General features: G+C 44.3%; 1 protein-coding gene across 1 annotated transcript in view; it reads right to left on the bottom strand.

Moving 5' to 3' along the window:
• Nucleotides 1–21,375, bottom strand: part of fntb (farnesyltransferase, CAAX box, subunit beta) — a 35,687-nt gene extending 14,312 nt beyond the window's left edge. The window contains exons 1-9 of the mRNA XM_090242470.1: nt 18,589–21,375; nt 17,343–17,407; nt 12,708–12,780; nt 12,458–12,549; nt 9,985–10,131; nt 8,429–8,512; nt 3,822–3,908; nt 3,134–3,263; nt 990–1,122 (exon numbers count right to left, since the gene is read on the bottom strand). Of these exons, the coding sequence (XP_090098596.1) occupies nt 990–1,122; nt 3,134–3,263; nt 3,822–3,908; nt 8,429–8,512; nt 9,985–10,131; nt 12,458–12,549; nt 12,708–12,780; nt 17,343–17,407; nt 18,589–18,687 (910 nt within the window). The 5' untranslated portion in view covers nt 18,688–21,375. The remainder of the gene's footprint in view (nt 1–989; nt 1,123–3,133; nt 3,264–3,821; nt 3,909–8,428; nt 8,513–9,984; nt 10,132–12,457; nt 12,550–12,707; nt 12,781–17,342; nt 17,408–18,588) is intronic.
• Between the last annotated feature and the right edge of the window lie 1,262 nt (nt 21,376–22,637).

Raw genomic sequence — 22,637 nt, 5'->3', positions numbered from 1 at the left:
CTATCTATCTATCTCTATCTATCTATCTCTATCTATCTATCTATCTATCTATCTATATATCTCTATCTATATATCTCTATCTATATATCTCTATCTATACATCTCTATCTATACATCTCTATCTATACATCTCTATCTATATATCTCTATCTATATATCTCTATCTATCTATCTCTATCTATCTATCTCTATCTATCTATCTCTATCTATCTATCTATCTATCTATATATCTCTATCTATATATCTCTATCTATATATCTCTATCTATACATCTCTATCTATACATCTCTATCTATATATCTCTATCTATATATCTCTATCTATATATCTCTATCTATCTATCTCTATCTATATATCTCTATCTATCTATCTATCTATCTATCTATCTATCTATATATCTCTATCTATATATCTCTATCTATATATCTCTATCTATCTATATCTCTATCTATACATCTCTATCTATACATCTCTATCTATATATCTCTATCTATATATCTCTATCTATATATCTCTATCTATCTATCTCTATCTATATATCTCTATCTATCTATCTATCTATCTATCTATCTATATATCTCTATCTATATATCTCTATCTATACATCTCTATCTATACATCTCTATCTATACATCTCTATCTATATATCTCTATCTATACATCTCTATCTATACATCTCTATCTATATATCTCTATCTATACATCTCTATCTATACATCTCTATCTATACATCTCTATCTATATATCTCTATCTATATATCTCTATCTATATATCTCTATCTATATATCTCTATCTATCTATATATATATATATAGTGAATCGCCTATAAGTTATAAAAACACGTAGATATGATTTTTAGGTCATATCACCCAGACTTAACTACATTCACATTTTAGTCATTTAGCCATTAACTCTTATCCAGAGTGACTTAATCCAGTGAGTTCATACTGTAGCTAGCTAAACCCTAAAATGTGATTACTACACCTACCTCCTTTGAAGAGGGCTCTGTGTAGCAGTGGCAGCAGCCCGGCCTGCCAGAAGGAGTAGCAGCCGTCCACCAGTTTGTTACAACGACCCTGGAACCCTCCCTCGTACCTCATCTGTCTGCTGGCCACCCACCGCTACGGAGAGGAGGAGAAGGGAGAGAGAGGAGAGAGAGGAGCGGAGTAGAAGGAGAGAGAGGAGCGGAGTAGAAGGAGAGAGAGGAGCGGAGTAGAAGGAGAGAGAGGAGCGGAGTAGAAGGAGAGAGAGGAGCGGAGTAGAAGGAGAGAGAGGAGCGGAGTAGAAGGAGAGAGAGGAGCGGAGTAGAAGGAGAGAGAGGAGTGGAGTAGAAGGAGAGAGAGGAGTGGAGTAGAAGGAGAGAGAGGAGCGGAGTAGAAGGAGAGAGAGGAGCGGAGTAGAAGGAGAGAGAGGAGTGGAGTAGAAGGAGAGAGAGGAGCGGAGTAGAAGGAGAGAGAGGAGCGGAGTAGAAGGAGAGAGAGGAGCGGAGTAGAAGGAGAGAGGAGCGGAGTAGAAGGAGAGGAGAAGGAGAGAGGAGAGGAGGAGGAGGAGGAGAGAGATGAAGAGAAGGAGAGAGAGGACCGGAGTAGAAGGAGAGAGGAGAGAAGGAGAGAGGAGAGAGGAGAGGAGAGGAGGAGAAGGAGAGAGGAGAAGAGAAGGAGAGAGGAGAGGAGAAGGAGAAGAGAAGGAGAGAGAGGAGGAGGAGAGAGAGGAGGAGAAGGACAGAGAGAGGCAGTAAGAGTGAGAAGCGAGAGTAAGGGTGGCGTTATTATCACTGAAGAGCCTCATCACAATGAGAGAAACTGACGCCATTTTCCCTACAGTCCCAGCAAGGCAGCCATTTTCTATCCAAACCAGCCATAGTGTAAATGCCGTGCAGCGTGCACAGTGAGAGCGGAGTTTCATCCAGCCTTTCTGCTCTTTAAAACTAGCCAGATGATTAAATCCCCATGAGGTTCCTATCAGAGAGGGTCTAACATGAATTGATATTTGAAAAATGTGGACGTGGTTGCTATAGCAACGACTAATTGGGAATCTTTCCAAAGCACGAGAACTGGACTGAATCATTATGGAATTGGTTTAAATACCAGCTGGAGTCCTCAGTCGTGTCTCCGTTTCTGAAGCTGGGGAAGAAAACTTGACAGGTTTCACTCTCCAACCGCAATTACAGTTTCTGTTTAAAAAACAAATATGAAAACAAAAACATTGTTCTTATAGAACAAATTCCCTCCTCGTTTGTGAGTTCTCTTCTGTTTAATGTCTAGTGAATGGGACCTGTTCTGAGAGCTGTACTTAGCGGTGAGGACGGGTGGCCAGAGGGGTGAGGACGGGTGGCCAGAGCGGTGAGGACGGGTGGCCAGAGGGGTGAGGACGGGTGGCCAGAGCGGTGAGGACGGGTGGCCAGAGCGGTGAGGACGGGTGGCCAGAGCGGTGAGGACGGGTGGCCAGAGGGGTGAGGACGGGTGGCCAGAGGGGTGAGGACGGGTGGCCAGAGCGGTGAGGACGGGTGGCCAGAGCGGTGAGGACGGGTGGCCAGAGCGGTGAGGACTGGTGGCCAGAGCGGTGAGGACTGGTGGCCAGAGGGGTGAGGACTGGTGCTTGAGGGTTCCTACTGTTCTGGTAGTTTTGGGGGATTGATCTACACGTCAGCCCATGGACCTGGGCGGAGTCCAAAATGGCACCCTCTTCCCTATATAGTGTACAACTTCTGACCGACCCGGCCTCTGCGCTTCCTCATCACTTCAGTCAAATGCTGATCAAGAAAATGGGTTCTCAAGGGGAAGTAGTGACATGGGATACCTCTGCAGAGAGGACACAGTGACAGTGGACGAGTGAGTGGAGTTCTGGACAGAACTGAAAGCATTGCTGTAGCTGAATGGTTGACTCGGTTCAGAAAAGAGGAGGAGACTTGGGGTCTGGATAGAACTGGAAGCATTAATGTAGCTGAATGGTTGACTCGGTTCAGAAAAGAGGTGGAGACTTGAGGTCTGGATAGAACTGAAAGCAATGCTTGGCTCAAAGCCTCCCTGTTCAAAATGATGTATAACTATCTTTTTATAAAGTGTTATAGTCCATTAAACAAATCAGAACCAAAGGAAACGAGACGTGGAACCTGTGATGTTGGTGACTCACCAGCAGAGACTTGAGATCCAGCATGTGCTCCTTCCCCAGGATGACCATGGCAGCCATCCCACAGAAGGTGTACCCTCCATGGGCCTCTAGCCCAGGGACGCCCCCGAGACCCCCCTCCCAGTTCTGACAGCTGGAGGAGGACAGGAAGGAGACAACATGGTAGCCGACAGTGAGTAGGCATGAGGAAGACATCATGGTAGCAGACAGTGAGTAGGCATGAGGAAGACAGGAAGGAGACATGATAGCAGACACTGAGTAGGGATGAGAAAGACAGGAAGGAGACATCATGGTAGCAGACAGTGAGTAGGCATGAGGAAGACAGGAAGGAGACATCATGGTAGCAGACAGTGAGTAGGCATGAGGAAGAGAACATGGTAGCAGAGAGTGGGTAGGCATGAGGAAGACAGGAAGGAGACATCATGGTAGCAGAGAGTGGGTAGGCATGAGGAAGACATCATGGTAGGCATTCACTGTCTTTCTACAGAACGGTGTAAACACATGATCACTACGAAGTTATTTTTCTAAAGTATAGGGGACCAAACCCTTGTAATTAATTATAGTCCATTTAACTCACAGTATGACTGTCCTATTCTTATGATGTCACTGAAATGTTTATTATCAAAAAGGAACACCAGTTCGATAGACAGACATGAAATAAGTGGTCTGGCTGAGCTCTATACTACAGTACCTGACAATCCATGTGGGAGTGTCCTGGAACAGAGTGGGTGTCATGATGTTGGTGAGAGACGCCACTGACGCAGCGCAGTACGTACTCCTACAACACAGAGAGAGAGGGGTGGGGCTTAATACACAGTACGTACAGAGAGGGGTGGGGCTTAATACACAGTACGTACTCCTACAACACAGAGAGAGAGGGGTGGGGCTTAATACACAGTACGTACTGCTACAACACAGAGAGAGAGGGGTGGGGCTTAATACACAGTACGTACTCCTACAACACAGAGAGAGAGGGGTGGGGCTTAATACACAGTACGTACTCCTGCAACACAGAGAGAGAGGGGTGGGGCTTAATACACAGTACGTACTCCTACAACACAGAGAGAGAGGGGTGGGGCTTAATACACAGTACGTACTCCTACAACACAGAGAGAGAGAGAGGGGTGGGGCTTAATACACAGTACGTACTCCTACAACAGAGAGAGAGAGAGGGGTGGGGCTTAATACACAGTACGTACTCCTACAACACAGAGAGAGAGGGGTGGGGCTTAATACACAGTACGTACTGCTACAACACAGAGAGAGAGAGGGATGGGGCTTAATACACAGTACGTACAGAGAGGGGTGGGGCTTAATACATAGTACGTACAGAGAGGGGTGGGGCTTAATACACAGTACGTACAGAGAGGGGTGGGGCTTAATACACAGTACGTACTCCTACAACACAGAGAGAGAGGGGTGGGGCTTAATACACAGTACGTACTGCTACAACACAGAGAGAGAGGGGTGGGGCTTAATACACAGTAAGTACTCCTACAACACAGAGAGAGAGAGAGAGGTAGGGCTTAATACACAGTACTTACTCCTACAACACAGAGAGAGACCAAGAAAGAGATAACGAGAGAGACCATGTTTGGACCATTCTAGTTTGTTGTTGATGTGGACACCTAGGAACTTGAAGCTCTCAACCTGCTCCACTACAGCCCCGTCGATGAGAATGGGGACGTGCTCGGTCCTCCTTTTCCTGTAGTCCACAATCATCTCCTTAGTCTTAGTTATGTTGAGGGATAGGTTGTTATTCTGGCACCACCCGGCCAGGTCTCTGACCACCTCCCTATAGGCTGTCTCGTCGTTGTCGGTGATCAGGCCTACCACTGTTGTGTCGTCTGCAAACTTAATGATGGTTTTGGAGTTGTGCCTGGCCATGCAGTCCTGGGTGAACAGGGAGTACAGGAGGGGACTGAGCACGCACCCCTGGGGAGCTCCAGTGGATCAGCGTGGCAGATGTGTTGCTACCTACCCTCACCACCTGGGGGCAGCCCATCAGGAAGTCCAGGATCCAGTTGCAGAGTGTTTAGTCACAAGGTCCTTAGCATATTGATGAGCTTTGAGGGCACTATGGTGTTGAACGCTGAGCTGTAGTCAATGAAGAGCATTCTCACATAGGTGTTCCTTTTGTCCAGGTGGGAAAGGGCAGTGTGCAATAGAGACTGCATCATCTGTGGATCTGTTTGGGCGGTATGCAAATTGGAGTGGGTCTAGGGTTTCTGGGATAATGGTGTTGATGTGAGCCATTACCAACCTTTCAAAGCACTTCATGGCTACAGACGTGAGTGCTACAGGTCTGTAGTCATTTAGGCAGGTTGCCTTTGTGTTCTTGGGCACAAGGACTATGGTGGTCTGCATGAAGCATGTGTATTACAGACTCAATCAGGGACATGTTGAAAATGTCAGTGAAGACACCTGCCAGTTGGTCAGCACATGCCCGGAGCAGAGTACACGTCCTGGTAATCCATCTGGCCCCACAGAGTAAATGTTGACCTGTTTAAATGTCTTACCCACGTCGGCTACGGAGAGCGTGATCACACAATCGTCTGGAACAGCTGATGCTCTCATGCATGCCTCGAAGCGAGCATAGAAGTGATTTAGCTCGTCTGGAAGGCTCGTGTCACTGGGCAGCTCGCGGCTGTGCTTCCCTTTGTAGTCTATAATAGTTTGCAAGCCCTGCCACATCCGACGAGTGTCTGAGCTGTTGTAGTATGATTCAATCTTAGTCCTGTATTGATGCTTTGCCTGTTTGATGGTTCGTCGCAGGTCATTGCAGGATTTATTGTAAGCTTCTGGGTTAGAGTCCTGCACCTTGAAAGCCGCAGCTCTACCCTTTAGCTCAGTGCGAATGTTGCCTGTTATCCATGGCTTCTGGTTGGGGTGTGTACGTACAGTCACTGTGGGGACGACGTCCTCAATGCACTTATTGATAAAGCCAGTGACTGATGTGGTGTTCTCCTCAAAGCCATCGGAAGAATCCCAGAACATATTCCAGTCCATACTAGCAAAATAGTCCTGTAGCTTAGCATCTTCTGCTTCATCTGACCACTTTTTTATTGATCTAGTCACTGGTGCTTCCTGCTTTAATGTTTGCTTGTAAGCAGGAATCAGGAGGATAGAGTTGTGGTGTGTGGAGAACAGGTTATCTAGAATTTTTTCCCCCTTAGTTGCACATTTATACAGCTGACTGAGTTAGTGCCAGCATCTGTCTGTGGTGGTAAATAAACAGCCACGAAAAGTATAGCTGAGAACTCTCTAGGCAAGTAGTGTGGCCTGCAGTTTATCACAATATACTCAACTTCAGGCGAGCAAAATCTAGAGACTTCCATAGATTTCGTGCACCAGCTGTTGTTGACAAATATGCACAGCCCCCCCCCCCCCCCCTCGTCTTACCGGAGTGTTCTGTTCCATCTTTCTGGTGCAGCGTGTATCCCGCTAGCTGAATATCCATGTCGTCATTCCGCCACGATTCCGTGAAACATAAGATGTTACAGTTTTTGATGTCCCGTTGGTAGGATATTCGTGATCGTACCTCGTCTAGTTTATTGTCCAATGATTGCACGTTGGTGAGTAATATTGACGGTAACGGCAGCTTTCCTACTCGGCTTCTGCGGATCTGGACGAGGCATCCGGCACTACTCGTCACTTCCTTATGCGAATAATTGGGATGTCTGCCCTGCGGGGTGTTTGGAGAATACCGTGTGAGTCCTGCTTGTCGTTGTTGTTGAAAAAATCTGTCTAATCCGAGGTGCGTGATCGCTGTCCTGATATCCAGAAGCTCTTTGTCTAATCCGAGGTGCGTGATCACTGTCCTGATATCCAGAAGCTCTTTGCCTAATCCGAGGTGAGTGATCGCTGTCCTGATATCCAGAAGCTCTTTGTCTAATCCGAGGTGCGTGATCGCTGTCCTGATATCCAGAAGCTCTTTGTCTAATCCGAGGTGCGTGATCGCTGTCCTGATATCCAGAAGCTCTTTGTCTAATCCGAGGTGCGTGATCGCTGTCCTGATATCCAGAAGCTCTTTGCCTAATCCGAGGTGAGTGATCGCTGTCCTGATATCCAGAAGCTCTTTGTCTAATCCGAGGTGCGTGATCGCTGTCCTGATATCCAGAAGCTCTTTGTCTAATCCGAGGTGAGTGATCGCTGTCCTGATATCCAGAAGCTCTTTGTCTAATCCGAGGTGAGTGATCGCTGTCCTGATATCCAGAAGCTCTTTGTCTAATCCGAGGTGCGTGATCACTGTCCTGATATTTAGAAGCTCTTTGTCTAATCCGAGGTGAGTGATCGCTGTCCTGATATCCAGAAGCTCTTTTCTGCCATAAGATACGGTTGCAGAAACATTATGTACAAAATAAATTACAAATATCGCAAAAAAAAAAACAACATAATAGCCCAATTGGTTAGGAGACCGTAAAACGGAGGCCATCTCCTCCAGCGCCATTTTTCCATCAGCGGAACCCGAGACAGGGAGTGAGGGAGTGAGAAGGGCTGCATTTCCTGACAAAATGTAAAAAAATATAAAACAATTAAGAGAGTTTCATTTCCACAAATTTGAAACCCTCTTTATTCATTTATTTTTTTATTTAACCTTTATTTAACCAGGCAAGTCAGTTAAGAACAAATTCTTATTTTCAATGACAGCCTAGGAACAGTGGGTTAACTGCCTGTTCAGAGGCAGAATGACAGATTTGCACCTTGTCAGCTCGGGGGTTTGAACTCGCAACCTTCCGGTTACTAGTCCAACGCTCTAACCACTAGGCTACCCTGCCGCCCCATGAGAATAGGCTACCCGTCCTGATGGGGGAGGACGCAGAGAGCTGTGGGTTGGAAGCACACTACAATGCTGCCTGCCATAAGTTGAGGGACAGTGTCTGACAGACCAATCAACCTGCACATGTACTTTGTGCTTATTGTTCAATGTATGGTTATATTGTTGTTACTGTTGACAATATTGTTGATTACATTTTTAATATTGCAAATCCCCAAAGTAAGCTTTGGCAATATGTACATTGTTAAATCATGCCAATAAAGAACATTTCATTTTGAGAGCACGAGACACACAGAGCGAGAGAGAGACCGAGCGAGAGAGAGAGAGACACAAGAGTGTGAGACAGAGCGAGAAAGTAAGCATTTCACTGTGAGGCCTACACCTGTTGTATTCGGCGCATGTGACTAATACAATTTGATTTGAAAGAGAGCGAGAGAAACATTGTCATCACATATCAGTGATGTCTGCTCCACTAACAGTGAAACCATGGCGATGGAAGGCTGCTCAACTTCGTCTCTCACCTGACGTCCACCTCTCCTCCTATGTGCATCACAAAGGAGCCATCTGGCTGCTTCACAGAGAACAGGAAGGAGAGCAGCTTCTCCCTGAGAGTGAAGAGGAAAGAGGGAGGAGGGAAGAAGAGGGAGTGAGGGAGGAGGGAAGAAGAGGTAGTGAGGGAGGAGGGAAGAAGAGGTAGTGAGGGAGGAGGGAAGAAGAGGTAGTGAGGGAGGAGGGAAGAAGAGGGAGTGAGGGAGGAGGGAAGAAGAGGGAGTGAGGGAGGAGGGGAGAAGAGGGAAGAAGAGGGAAGAAGAGGGAGTGAGGGAGGAGGGAAGAAGAGGGAGTGAGGGAGAAGGGAAGAAGAGGGAGTGAGGGAGGAGGGGAGAAGAGGGAGTGAGGGAGGAGGGAAGAAGAGGGAAGAAGAGGGAGTAGGAGGGAAAAAGAGGGAGGGGTTACTATAAAACATTGCTGCTGTGGCAACACGTGTGTCACGCTCAGTCGTCACAACGGTCGGTTGGCAGACACTAGAGACAAATTGTTTGAAGTAAAAGGTCTGTAGCACTGCCTTCGACCACTGTGCCACTCGGGAAGCACCAGAGAATTGGTTGTTTTATGTGATTTCTTTCTTTTGATGTTGTAGTAACAGAGGTGACTGTACCCGTCGATAATGCTGTAACGACTGTACCCGTCGATAATGCTGTAACGACTGTACCCGTCGATAATGCTGTAACGACTGTACCCGTCGATAATGTTGTAGTAATAACTGTACCTGTCGATAATGTTGTAGTAATAACTGTACCCGTCGATAATGTTGTAGTAATAACTGTACCCGTCGATAATGTTGTAGTAATAACTGTACCCGTCGATAATGTTGTAGTAATAACTGTACCTGTCGATAATGTTGTAGTAATAACTGTACCTGTCGATAATGTTGTAGTAATAACTGTACCTGTCGATAATGTTGTAGTAATAACTGTACCTGTCGATAATGTTGTAGTAATAACTGTACCTGTCGATAATGTTGTAGTAATAACTGTACCTGTCGATAATGTTGTAGTAATAACTGTACCTGTCGATAATGTTGTAGTAATAACTGTACCTGTCGATAATGTTGTAGTAATAACTGTACCTGTCGATAATGTTGTAGTAATAACTGTACCTGTCGATAATGTTGTAGTAATAACTGTACCTGTCGATAATGTTGTAGTAATAACTGTACCTGTCGATAATGTTGTAGTAATAACTGTACCTGTCGATAATGTTGTAGTAATAACTGTACCTGTCGATAATGTTGTAGTAATAACTGTACCCGTCGATAATGTTGTAGTAATAACTGTACCTGTCGATAATGTTGTAGTAATAACTGTACCTGTCGATACTGTTGTAGTAATAACTGTACCTGTCGATAATGTTGTAGTAATAACTGTACCTGTCGATAATGTTGTAGTAACTGTACCCGTCGATAATGTTGTAGTAACTGTACCCGTCGATAATGTTGTAGTGACTGCACCTGTCGATAATGTTGTAGTACCTGTCGATAATGTTGTAGTACCTGTCGATAATGTTGTAGTAAATGTACCTGTCGATAATGTTGTATGCCTCCTGGGTGCCGATGATACAGAGTGCGTTGACAGCAGCGTAGGTGGGAGCCAGGTGGGCAGCTTGACATGGACCTCCAGCAAAACCCCCAGTAGGACTCTGACACCGCGCCAGGAACTTACACACACTGGAGGGGCAGAGAGGGCAATGGGAGTTACACTGGAGGGGCAGAGAGGGCAATGGGAGTATGATAGGTGTTGTTTTACAAGGTCAGTCATTGTAGTATGATAGGTGTTGTTTTACAGGGTCAGTCATAGTAGTATGATAGGTGTTGTTTTACAGGGTCAGTCATAGTAGTATGATAGGTGTTGTTTTACAGGGTCAGTCATAGTAGTATGATAGGTGTTGTTTTACAGGGTCAGTCATAGTAGTATGATAGGTGTTGTTTTACAGGGTCAGTCATAGTAGTATGATAGGTGTTGTTTTGCAAGGTCAGTCATAGTAGTGTGATAGGTGTTGTTGTACAGGGTCAGTCATAGTAGTGTGATAGGTGTTGTTGTACAGGGTCAGTCATAGTAGTGTGATAAGTGTTGTTTTACAGGGTCAGTCATAGTAGTGTGATAGGTGTTGTTTTACAGGGTCAGACATAGTAGTGTGATAAGTGTTGTTTTACAGGGTCAGTCATAGTAGTATGATAGGTGTTGTTTTACAGGGTCAGTCATAGTAGTATGATAGGTGTTGTTTTACAGGGTCAGTCATAGTAGTATGATAGGTGTTGTTTTACAGGGTCAGTCATAGTAGTGTGATAGGTGTTGTTGTACAGGGTCAGTCATAGTAGTGTGATAGGTGTTGTTTTACAGGGTCAGTCATAGTAGTATGATAGGTGTTGTTTAATGTGTAGTTTTACAAGGTCAGCCACAGTAGAACAGCATCCCAGGAGCACATTAGGGTCATGTGCCTCCCAACACATCCACAGTATTCATTCTAAGGGCAGTGCCAGCCGGTGGGTTGGCTTGGCATTGCAATGCTGAGACAGAGGCTAGTGGGTTGTCTTGGCTGGCATCACCGTACCGACTCTGAAAAGACAGAGGCGGGCGCCAGAGGTTTGGCGAGAACGGAATAAAAATGCATTGTAAGGGCTGTAGGTTGAGAGGCTGATTGGCCAGCATCAGGGTACAGAGTAGGCTGCACGTACCCGCAGTAGGTAGACAGTGATGACCAGTAGGTCTGTATTATGGTAGGGCAGCTGCTCTAACCAGTCATCATTTGTCCACTTGCATTTGGTTAGGGTAGCGTGGGTAGTGTAGCGTAGTGGGTGGGGCGACCTTGTTCCTGAGGAGCCACAGGTACTGCCGGATTTTGTTCCAATTAGACATCACACCTGACCAACTGAGCTAATTGATCAGTTCAGTGAGTGTCTAAATTCAGCTGCGCTGTGTTCCAATGCTCGACATGGTAGCTTAGTGGTTAGAGCGTTGGACTAGTAACCGGAAGGTTGCAAGTTCAAACCCCCTGAGCTGACAAGGTACAAATCTGTCGTTCTGCCCCTGTTCCTAGACCGTCATTGAAAATAAGAATTTGTTCTTAACTGACTTGTCTAGTTAAATAAAGGTTAAATAAAAAAATAAATACCAACTGCACTAACCATATTATTTGTGACATAAATTGAGTATATAGTATGCTTATTGGTCACAGTATGGATATAGCCAAAAGATCCCAGATGCCGTACAACATTGATCAAAATACGAAGTATACAAGCAGTGGACACTATTGTGGACACTAATAACGAAATTCTTCAGGAAATGGGCGTGGCTTCACATCGTTTTCAGATTTGAAGAAAAATGGCAGAAAATATGCAGCAGAAGTCCGAAGACAGCGGATACAAATTCATTGCTTTAACTAATTATGAAAAATGATTAATAAAATGTTAAGCGATGTAATAAAGTAATGCCTTTTCAAATAAGTTACGTCGGCTGACAGTTTGTTAGCTACGCTAGCATCATGAACCGCATATCATTACAGCAGTGGCTTGTACGTTCTGGTATGTTCGCCATCTACCTAACGTTAGTTGGCTACTAATACATGGAACTCAGTTAGCATATAGGTAATACACCGCTAACTACCTAACGTTTATTGACATGATTATCCACGTCATTCTTAGCTTAGCAAAGTGGTATAGTCATTGTGTATTCTCAAACAGACATCGTTTAATGAAGTCGTAAGATGTGTAGCCAGTCATTTGTTATGCTAACAAGCTAGCAAGATGTTGCATAGCAACAGCATCAACTTCCGAGGTAGACAGGCGAAGCGCTAGTACACTGAAAAGGATACCGTTCGTTTATAGTATACTACAACAAACTAATAGTAAATACATTAAGTATGTAGTATACAGTATGTTCGTACGGGTATTCCAACACATCTCTGGTCTTCCAGGTCGGTTGAATTAAAAACATGAAGTGACTCCAGGACCAGGGTAACCTACCTCTAGTGTAGCGCACGGTTGCTGTACTTACTCTGAGGCGATGGCGGTGGGCACAGGTTCCTCCAGCAGCTCCAGACTGTGTAGAATCCAGTAGCACAGCCAGGGCCTGCTGGCGTCCAGACACTAGTGAGGATAGGGAATTACAGGCAGCCAATTTTAGAGTACTGGGACTAAACTAGGCAACAGCTGCACAGGCCAGTGGAGATTAATGGAGGGGGTTAGCGTCTATCGTCACTCTGTGCTTTGTGGGAAATACTAAATCACGCAGTACACAGGCCTACCTCATAAGCATCGGAGAGATGACGTAATCCTTTCTTCAGGTACTGGTAGTGCTGGTCCCTCAATAGAGTGGGCCTGAGGAGACAACACACTGAAGATCAATAACCCAGTGGGCCTGAGGAGACAACACACTGAAGATCAATAACCCAGTGGGCCTGAGGAGACAACACACTGAAGATCAATAACCCAGTGGGCCTGAGGAGACAACACACTGAAGATCAATAACCCAGTGGGCCTGAGGAGACAACACACTGAAGATCAATAACCCAGTGGGCCTGAGGAGACAACACACTGAAGATCAATAACCCAGTGGGCCTGAGGAGACAACACACTGAAGATCAATAACCCAGTGGGCCTGAAGAGACAACACACTGAAGATCAATAACCCAGTGGGCCTGAGGAGACAACACACTGAAGATCAATAACCCAGTGGGTCTGAGGAGACAACACACTTAAGATCAATAACCCAGTGGGCCTGAGGAGACAACACACTGAAGATCAATAACCCAGTGGGCCTGAGGAGACAACACACTGAAGATCAATAACCCAGTGGGCCTGAGGAGACAACACACTGAAGATCAATAACCCAGTGGGTCTGAGGAGACAACACACTGAAGATCAATAACCCAGTGGGCCTGAGGAGACAACACACTGAAGATCAATAACCCAGTGGGCCTGAGGAGACAGTCACACAAGAGTGTAAATCTAAACGTGTGCATGTCGTAATGCTTGTCGATACAATAGTGAAAATGCATAAAGACTCTGGAGTGGAGAAAACAATAGAGGATAAATAATCTATACATGTAGCCTACCCACAACATGGTTTAGCCAGAGTACCAGTGTGTTTGTGCCATCACGCCAACTCCCTGTCACTCGTTGCCGTGACAACGGGCAATGGAGCAGGCTAGAAGTATAAACAGATCTGGGACCAGGCTGCGTTATGGTTGCTAATGCTAGCTTAACACAGTTAGGATACATAAACCGAGGTAGCACACATTCTAATATAGGACAAACAAACAAACAAACATACATAACACAGTATACACACAGAGCAACAAGCTAAATAAGTTGGGGTACCTAAAAATAAAAACATTAAAAACTTTTTCCTCCAACATCAAACACATTATGAATACGGTTGGCATTTTAAAACTACAATATGTCTTAGAGTGATTTCTCAGCTGAATTCAAAATAAAAATCAGCTCTCTCCCAGTTACTAACTCTCAGCTCAGTACGGTTGATCTGCAGGTGCCAAAGGTAACACTCTCACTTCCATTCCCCTGCTTTAGACTGTGGTGTGTGTGTATGTGAGAAAGAGTGTGTGTTTGTGTGTATGACATCACACCCCTGACACTCCTCCTCCTCCTCTCCCAGTAGGGGGTGGGGGGGGGGCAGAGAGGATAAGAGCCAGTACCATTCAGTACTGAGGATTAGTCACGGATCAGTTGGCATATCATTATCACAGGGTCACTGTACAATTATAAAAATCACGACACGACAGTAATCTCACACAGACACACATGTTAAAGCATCACAGCTGTTTCATAGCAGGGCAATACCACAGTAATGGACATTGACTTCAAAGTTGAACCATACAACTCCATGCACAAGTACTAATTTTAACAATTTACAAAAACACATAAGGTTTGGTACCGGAATTACAGTAAAATCATCCCTCGGGTTTTTATACAACCAGGTTTTTCTAAAACTGAAATATCTGCTCCGAATTATGATTTAAAGATACCTGCAGAATGAATGGGGTGTCAGCTAATAACGTGACCCCATTGAGATTTAAAAATATATATATTTTGGATTTAACTACTGTAAATGAGGTGGATTTACACCCGGTAACAGAATTGCAGTAAGTAAATTATACAGAACAAAAATATAAAAGCAACAATTTGAAAATATTTTAGCTTAGTTGCAGTTTCTATAAGGAAAATCAGTCAATTGAAACGAATGAATTAGGCCCTGATCTATGGATTTCACATGACTGAGAATACAGATATGCATCTGCAGGTCACAGATAACATTATTTTTTTTTTTTGTAGAGGCGTGGATCAGACAACCAGTCAGTATCTGGTGTGCCCACCATCTCTTTCACACAGAGTTGATCAGGCTGTTGATTGTGGCCTGTGGAATGTTGTCACACTCCTCAGCTGCTACTCGCTGTTTGTTATCCATGCATAGGCACTTAACCACCTTCCTGGTCATTTAACTAAACATGTCATCCGTCTCACTTCTTTTTTTTTTAAGTCACTCCCTCAAAATTTGAGGTAGGGTGGCATTTCACCCCAAGTTACCTTACAAAGACCGATGAAGAGATAATCAAATAGCTAGCCGGACTATTTACGTTGACTCGTTTATTATCTATCCTCATTGCCTAGTCACTTTACCCCTACCTACATGTACATATTACCTCAACTATCTCGTACAGCTGCATATCGACTCGGTACCGGAAATCCTTGTATATAGCCTTGTATTTTATTGTGTTACTCCTTTTAAAAAATATATATATATATATTTAGCCAGTTTTTAATACAAACATTTCTACTTTTTAACTCTGCATTGTTGGGAAAAAGCTCGTAACTTAGCATTTTACGGTGAAGTCTACAACGGTTGTAATTGGATGCATTTTACGGTGAAGTCTACACCGGTTGTAATCGGATGCATTTCACAACTAAGATTAGATTTGACCCGTGTTACATTTAGGCCGACACGTTCAAAGCGAATTGAACCGCTGGGCGGTGACGTGCTTAGCTATGCCGCTGTTAAAAACTCCAGGCTTGAAATAGTAAAGTTCGCACATATTTATGGAGTTGATAAAAAATAAATAGTAGGAATGGAAAGCTGGGAACCCAATCTTTTTAACAAAGGCCATTAAGCCTGTTATTGAAACAATTGTTGTGCATTGACTGTTTGTCAGAATGCAGGTGTCCCTCCCTATGGCACTTGAATGGTCCTCGAGATCTCTCTCACATAGAACACACAAGCCAACTAGATAAATAGATCAAATATTCTACTATGGAGCTGTCAGATTGGTCTATTCATTACTTATTTTGTTTGCAGGGGAAGTAAAATGTGGACTGTTCCAGCATCTTCAAAGTGAACAGAAAGACGTTTTCACGTTCCATATTTTTTTTGGGGGGGGCCGTGGCACTGTGCCACAGCTAAACGACTCCAGCAGAAACACTGAATGAGCCAAACGACTCCAGCAGAAACACAGATTGAGCCAAACGACTCCAACAGAAACACCGAATGAGCCAAACGACTCGAGCAGAAACACCGAATGAGCCAAACGACTCCAGCAGAAACACCAAATGAGCCAAACGACTCCAGCAGAAACACCGAATGAGCCAAACGACTCCAGCGCGAAACACTGAATGAGCCAAACGACTCCAGCGCGAAACACTGAATGAGCCAAACGACTCCAGCGCGAAACACCGATATATTACGTGTTCCTGTGTCGTAGGTTAGAGTCCCACCCATAGGAAAACCCACTACTGTAAGTTGCTTTGGGATAAAAGCGTTGACTAAATATATGTTGACATACTCACTCGGTCCTGGTGGCGAAAACCGCGGTGGTGCTTTGAATGGAGAGAAAAGGACAGAAACAAGTACAAGGAAGCAATGAAAATATACTCTACTCAACCCGCCGTGGAATGAGTTGGACACGCGATCTAGGGCGTCATTCAGACACGTCGGTCGCGATCTAGGGCGTCATTCAGACACGTCAGTTGGTTGGTAAGTCAGTCAGTCAAAGCGCAGCCGAACCACGCCCTGCTCCAGAGCGAACCACGCCCTGCTCCAGAGCGAACCACGTCCTGCTCCAGAGCGAACCACGCCCTGCTCCAGAGCGAACCACGCCCTGCTCCAGAGCGAACCACGCCCTGCTCCAGAGCTTGGGTTTGTTTCGCAGATCAGACTTCCTGTGTAGATTAAGACACAGCGCAGACGGCGCTCGGAAAACGTACGTCAATCCAGGAATGAGAAATGCTTTGTACTCTGAATTGTCCCATTATCCCAACTGTTAACACCGAGAAGAATGTGATAGTGTTTTTAGTCTTTTTAGCAGTCGTTCAATCTTCTTGGTGTAACAGTTGGGATATGTTTTCCGAGCCATATCTCACGTCATCTCCGCTGTGTCTTAATCTACACAGGAAGTCTGTCCGACCCTAGTTCAGCTGTAAGCAAGCACGTCGGATCTACGGGCTAGGGTTTCTTCAGAAGGGTGACACTTTAAGAACCCTGTAGATAACTTGTTCAGAAGAGTGAAATGTTAACAACCCTGTAGATAACTTGTTCAGAAGGGTGAAACTTTAAGAACCCTGTAGATTACTTGTTCAGAAGAGTGAAATGTTAACAACCCTGTAGATAACTTGTTCAGAAGAGTGAAATGTTAACAACCCTGTAGATAACTTTTACTTGTATGAATTTGTCTTACTCACAGTATTTTGTTGTATTCTCAAAATGTTCACACAAAAAAAAAAGGACTACAACTCAGGTCTTGTAATATGTGGTCACATTTCAGGTAAAGGACATAGCCAAGTAGGATTCAAAGCAATGACAGATTCTCACATACAAAACAAAGACTGTGATCATGCTGAAAAGCAGAGAATAAAGTCAAACATTTACTTACTGCGGTAAGCTGTGTATCTGCTTGTAAACACTGACTACTTCTTGAATACTGCGTTCGACTTTTCTCTGGATAAAAATAAGATGTTTGAGTGAGACACAAATCAAAACTGAAAATGAGAACTTTAACCAGGCATGAGAATGAAACTGACTGCATGCACACCTGCTAATTGTTATTATTATTTTTTAAACATTATGGACGGCAGCAAAACACTATAATTGGCTGTCCTTTCTTGACCATACAAAACATTGTCTTTATCCAGAATGACAACATTGGAGCAGTTTCTCTCACTTCCCCCTGAGAGTGCACAGTTTTGTTCTAAGCAAGCACTGACAGAACCTGACTTAAAAGGGGCTATCAGTCTTTGCAACATTCATTTTTTGACTTATAAATGAATGATATGTACCCATTGATTCTTGAAGAATATAACTTCTAAATGCCTCATGAGTGAGTTCAACTGTGATACACCATCAGAACCCACAATATAAGCTTGTTTTACTCTAATGTTGTTAAAACAAAGAAAATAAACACTATAGTCTCAAAAAATTGTTAAAACTAACATTTATTTTGATATCATGGATGGTCAATCCTTCCATCCATAGTTCTGTGTATACATTTGTGACTGACCGAACCGGGGGTGGCAAGGCGCTCTGTTACTGTTTTGTACAAACGTTTACAGTTTTAACTCATCATCAAGCCCTTGATTAGTTGAATCCCACGTGTCAGTGCTGGACTAGAACAAAAAAAATGTGCATATTTTGATAAACACTCCTTAGAATTGATACGAATGTATATTTTGACATAATGAAAAAAGTATTCATAGCATTTAAGAAGATGTCTGCATTGCCAATCCACACCCTTGTATCGACTAATCGTGTTCTATTAAAAATCTTAGCCAGCTAGCTAGCCAGCCATGGAGCTAATTACATTACAGCTCCGGCTAATGCTAACTAGATACTCATGGTGTACAACGAAATGGTTACTTGCATGTTCATTCTCGACAATCCAAAAATAGGAAATAGTAAAAAACGAACAATACGAACATAAAGTCAACTGGCAGTAGAATACAAACATTTTAGCTTGGCATTTCTCAACAAAATGCAAGTGATTTTAAAAGCACGTAAAAACAACAACACTTGTTTATGATTACGCAAATCATCACTTCTTGCCTCCAGTGTAGCTTGACAACAATGTTTGTTAGCCATGGCAGCTAACGGGGCTAATCCGGCCGTCAACTGGCTTCATTTACCTGTTCTACCGAAGTCACCGTCTCCACTCCGTCATCCGTGTATTTCTCCGCGGTGTGACATTCGCCGAAGCACCGTAACGGCGAGGATACACTTTCCATTATTGTTTTTTGTGAGTTTGTTTAAAAGTGTACCGTTATTTCCCCCTATCTAGCTACTTTTCTTTGCTTATCAACAGATGTAGTACAATCAGTGCTACACGGTCAGTTTGACAGTTACTTCCGGGAAAATAGGCGGGGTTTCCTAAGGCATACAGCAAGTCGGATGGAACAATTGAAATCCTCGTTTGCTGTCATAATAGTGCATTGTAGTGAATCCTAAAATGCATGCATATATATATTTTTTTTAAACTCAATCCAACCCTGACTTAATTAGAAATGTAATAAAACTGTCACTTGATTACTAGTTGACACATCATAAAACAACATGTATTATCCACAATTATAGGCTGACACTAAGACCGCACTCAATGAGCTGTTCTCAATGAGCTGCAAACAGGAAACCGCTCACCCAGAGGCGGCGCTCCTAGTGGCCGGAGACCTTAATGCAAGAAAACTTAAATCGTTTTTACCAAATTTCGATGAGCATATCAAATGTGCAACCGGAGGGAAAAAACTCTCCCTCCACACACAGAGACGCAGACAAAGCTCTCCATTTGGCGAACCTGACCATAATTCTATCATTCCTGATTCCTGCTTACAAGTCAAAAATTAAAGCAGGAAGCACCAGTGACTGGATCAATGAAAAAAGTGGTCAGATGAAGCAGAAGATGCTAAGCTACAGGACTATTTTGCTAGTATGGACTGGAATATGTTCCGGGATCCCTCTGATGGCATTGAGGAGTACACCACATCAGTCAATCAATAATTGCATCGATGACGTCGTCCCCACAGTGATCATACGTACATACCCGGACCAGAAGCCATGGATTACAGGCAACATCCATACTGAGCTAAAGGCTAGAGCGGCCGCTTTCAAGGAGCGGGACTCTAACCCGGAAGCTTATAAGAAATCCCGCTATGCCCTCCGATGAACCATCAAACAGGCAAAGCATCAATACAGGACTAAGATCGAATCGTACTAAACGGGCTCTTACGCTCGTCGGATGTGGCAGGGCTTGCAAACCGTTACAGACGACAAAGGTTAGCACAGCCAAGAGCTGCCCATGACACGAGCCTGCCAGACGAGCTGAACTACTTCTATGCTCGCTTCGAGGCAAATAACACTGAAACATGTATGAGAACACCAGTTGTTCCGGAAGGCTGCGTGATCACGCTTTACGCAGTCGATGTGAGTAAGACCTTCAACAAGGCTGCAGGGCCAGACGGAATACCAGGACGTGTACTGCGAGCATGAGCTGACCAAGTGGCAAGATTATTCACTGACATTTTCAACCTCCCCCTGACCAAGTCTGTAATACCAACATGTTTTAAGCAGACCACCACAGTCACCGTTCCCAAAAACACTAAGGTAACCTGCCTAAATGACTACCGACCTGTGCACTCACGTCTGTAGCCATGAAATTATTTGAAAGGCTTGCCATGGCTCACATCAACACCATTATCCCAGAAACCCTAGACCCACTCCAATTTGCATACTGCCCAAACAGATCCACAGATGATGCAATCTCTATTGCACTACACACTGCCTTTTCCCACCTGGACAAAAGGAACACCTATGTGAGAATGCTATTCATTGACTACAGCTCAGCGTTCGACACCATAGTGCCCTCAAAGCTCATCAATATGCTAAGGACCTTGTGACTAAACACCTCCCTCTGCAACTGGATCCTGGACTTCCTGACGGGCCACCAATAGGGGGTAAGGGTAGGTAACAACACATCTGCCACGCTGATCCTCAACACAGGGGCCCCTCAAAGGGTGCATGCTCAGTCCCCTCCTGTGCTCCCTGTTCACTCATGACTGCACAGCCAGGCACGACTCCAACACCATTATTAAGTTTGCCGATATTTGCCACACAACAGTGGTAGGCTTGATCACCGACAACGACGAGACAGCCTATAGGGAGGAGGTCAGAGACCTAGCCATGTGGTGCCAGGACAACAACCTCGCCCTCAACGTGATCAAGATAAAGGAGATGATTGTGGACTACAGGAAAAAGAGGACCGAGCACGCTCCCATTCTCATCGACGGGGCTGTAGTGGAGCAGGTTGAGAGCTTTAAGTTCCTTGGTGTCTACATCACCAACAAACTAACATGGTCCAAGCACACCAAGACAGTTGTGAAGATGGCATGACAAAACCTATTCCCCGTCAGGAAACTGAAAAGATTTGGCATTGGTCCTCAGATCATCAAAAGGTTCTACAGCTGCACCATCGAGAGCATCCTGACTGTTTCCATCACTGCCTGGTACGGCAACTGCTCGACATCCAATCACAAGGCACTACAGAGGGTAGTGCGTACAACCCAGTACATCACTGGGGCAAAGCTTCCTGCCATCCAGGGCCTCTATACCAGGCGGTGTCAGAGGAAGGCCCTGAATATTGTCAAAGACTCCAGCCACCCTAGTCATAGACTGTTCTCTCTGCCACCGCACGGCAAGCGGTACCGGAGCGCCAAGTCTAGGTCCAAGAGGCTTCTAAACAGCTTCTACCCCCCCAAGCCATAAGACTCCTGAACATCTAATCAAATGGCTACCCAGACTATTTACATTGCCCCTTTTACACCGATGCTACTTTCCTTTGGTATCATCTATGCATAGTAACTTTAATAACTATACCTACATATGTACATATTAACCTCAATTACCTCGACTAACCAGTGCCACCACACATTGACTTTACCGGTACCCCCCTGTATATAGTCTCGCTATTGTTATTTTACTGCTGCTCTTTAATTACTTGTTACTTTTATTTATTCTTATTGTTCATAATTTATAAACACATATATATATATTTTTTTATTTTATTTTTTATTTTATTAACTGCATTGTTGTTTTGGGGCTCAACAGTAAGCATTTTACTGTAAGGTTGTATTCAGCCCATGTGACTAATACAATTTGATTTGAATAGGAACAAAAGGGATAAGGAGAACTGGCTATAGCCTATATTTTATTTAGCTCACTTTATGTAGGCTACTTTGCACAATTACCCTACATGATTGTGGTTTACTGGCAAGAAAATATAGGCCTAATGAGTTTCTTATTAGTTTCGTACTGTCTTGGTTTGCTTCATCCCCACCCATCTCGTGTATGGCATCAATTCCGATTCAAAAGTCGAACGGGCGCGAGATGGCACGCGCGAGCAAGATGAAACTATCATTGCACAAACACTTGAGTCAAGAGAGGAACTGTGGTTGAGCGAGCAGAGGACGGGTGCCACCAGCGCAGGCCAGTGTGGTGAACCAAAATTAACTTGAGAGCTTGCGATGCTCGAATTTCCGCATGCAGTAAATTAATTTGAGAGCAGAGATTTTGTTGATCGCCTGAAGAAATACAATACTTACTACATGTCAAGACTCAGAAATTACTGCACTCAAATACACTGCGTCCCCACACAGATGTCTTTTCTCCCTCTCACACCAGTTTTCCAGTTTGCTCTCCAAAATCAATAATAATTGATACTATAATTTTGTATAGCAAATTTGAGGAAAACGCTACCGGAGTTCTATCAACACATTTACTGTAGGACTCGAGTTCTATCAACACATTTACTGTAGGACTCGAGCTGCTAAAACACTCGACCACTGCTACTCCAACTTCCGGGATGCCTCCGACGCCCTCCCTTTGGCAAAACTCCATTTTACTCATCCTTTCCTATCGGCAGAAACTCAAACAGGAAATACCCGTGCTAAGGTCTATTCAATGCTGGTTTGACCAATCAGAATCCATGCTTCAAGATTGTTATCACGCGGATATGTTTCACTGATCACTGGGATATGTTTCAGCTGGTCTCTGAGAATAACATTGATGTATACACTGACACTGTGACTGAGTTCATCAGGAAGTGTATACCAGATGTTGCTCCCACTGTGACTATTAAAACCTACCCAAACCAGAAACCGTGGATAGATGGCAGCATTCGCACAAAACT

Source organism: Oncorhynchus mykiss, chromosome 8 (genome assembly GCF_057628025.1).
Source record: "Oncorhynchus mykiss isolate SJ-2025 chromosome 8, ASM5762802v1, whole genome shotgun sequence".
NCBI lineage: Eukaryota > Metazoa > Chordata > Actinopteri > Salmoniformes > Salmonidae > Oncorhynchus > Oncorhynchus mykiss.
Note: the sequence above shows the minus strand (reverse complement) of the source record. Positions and strands in the feature narration are given on the sequence as shown.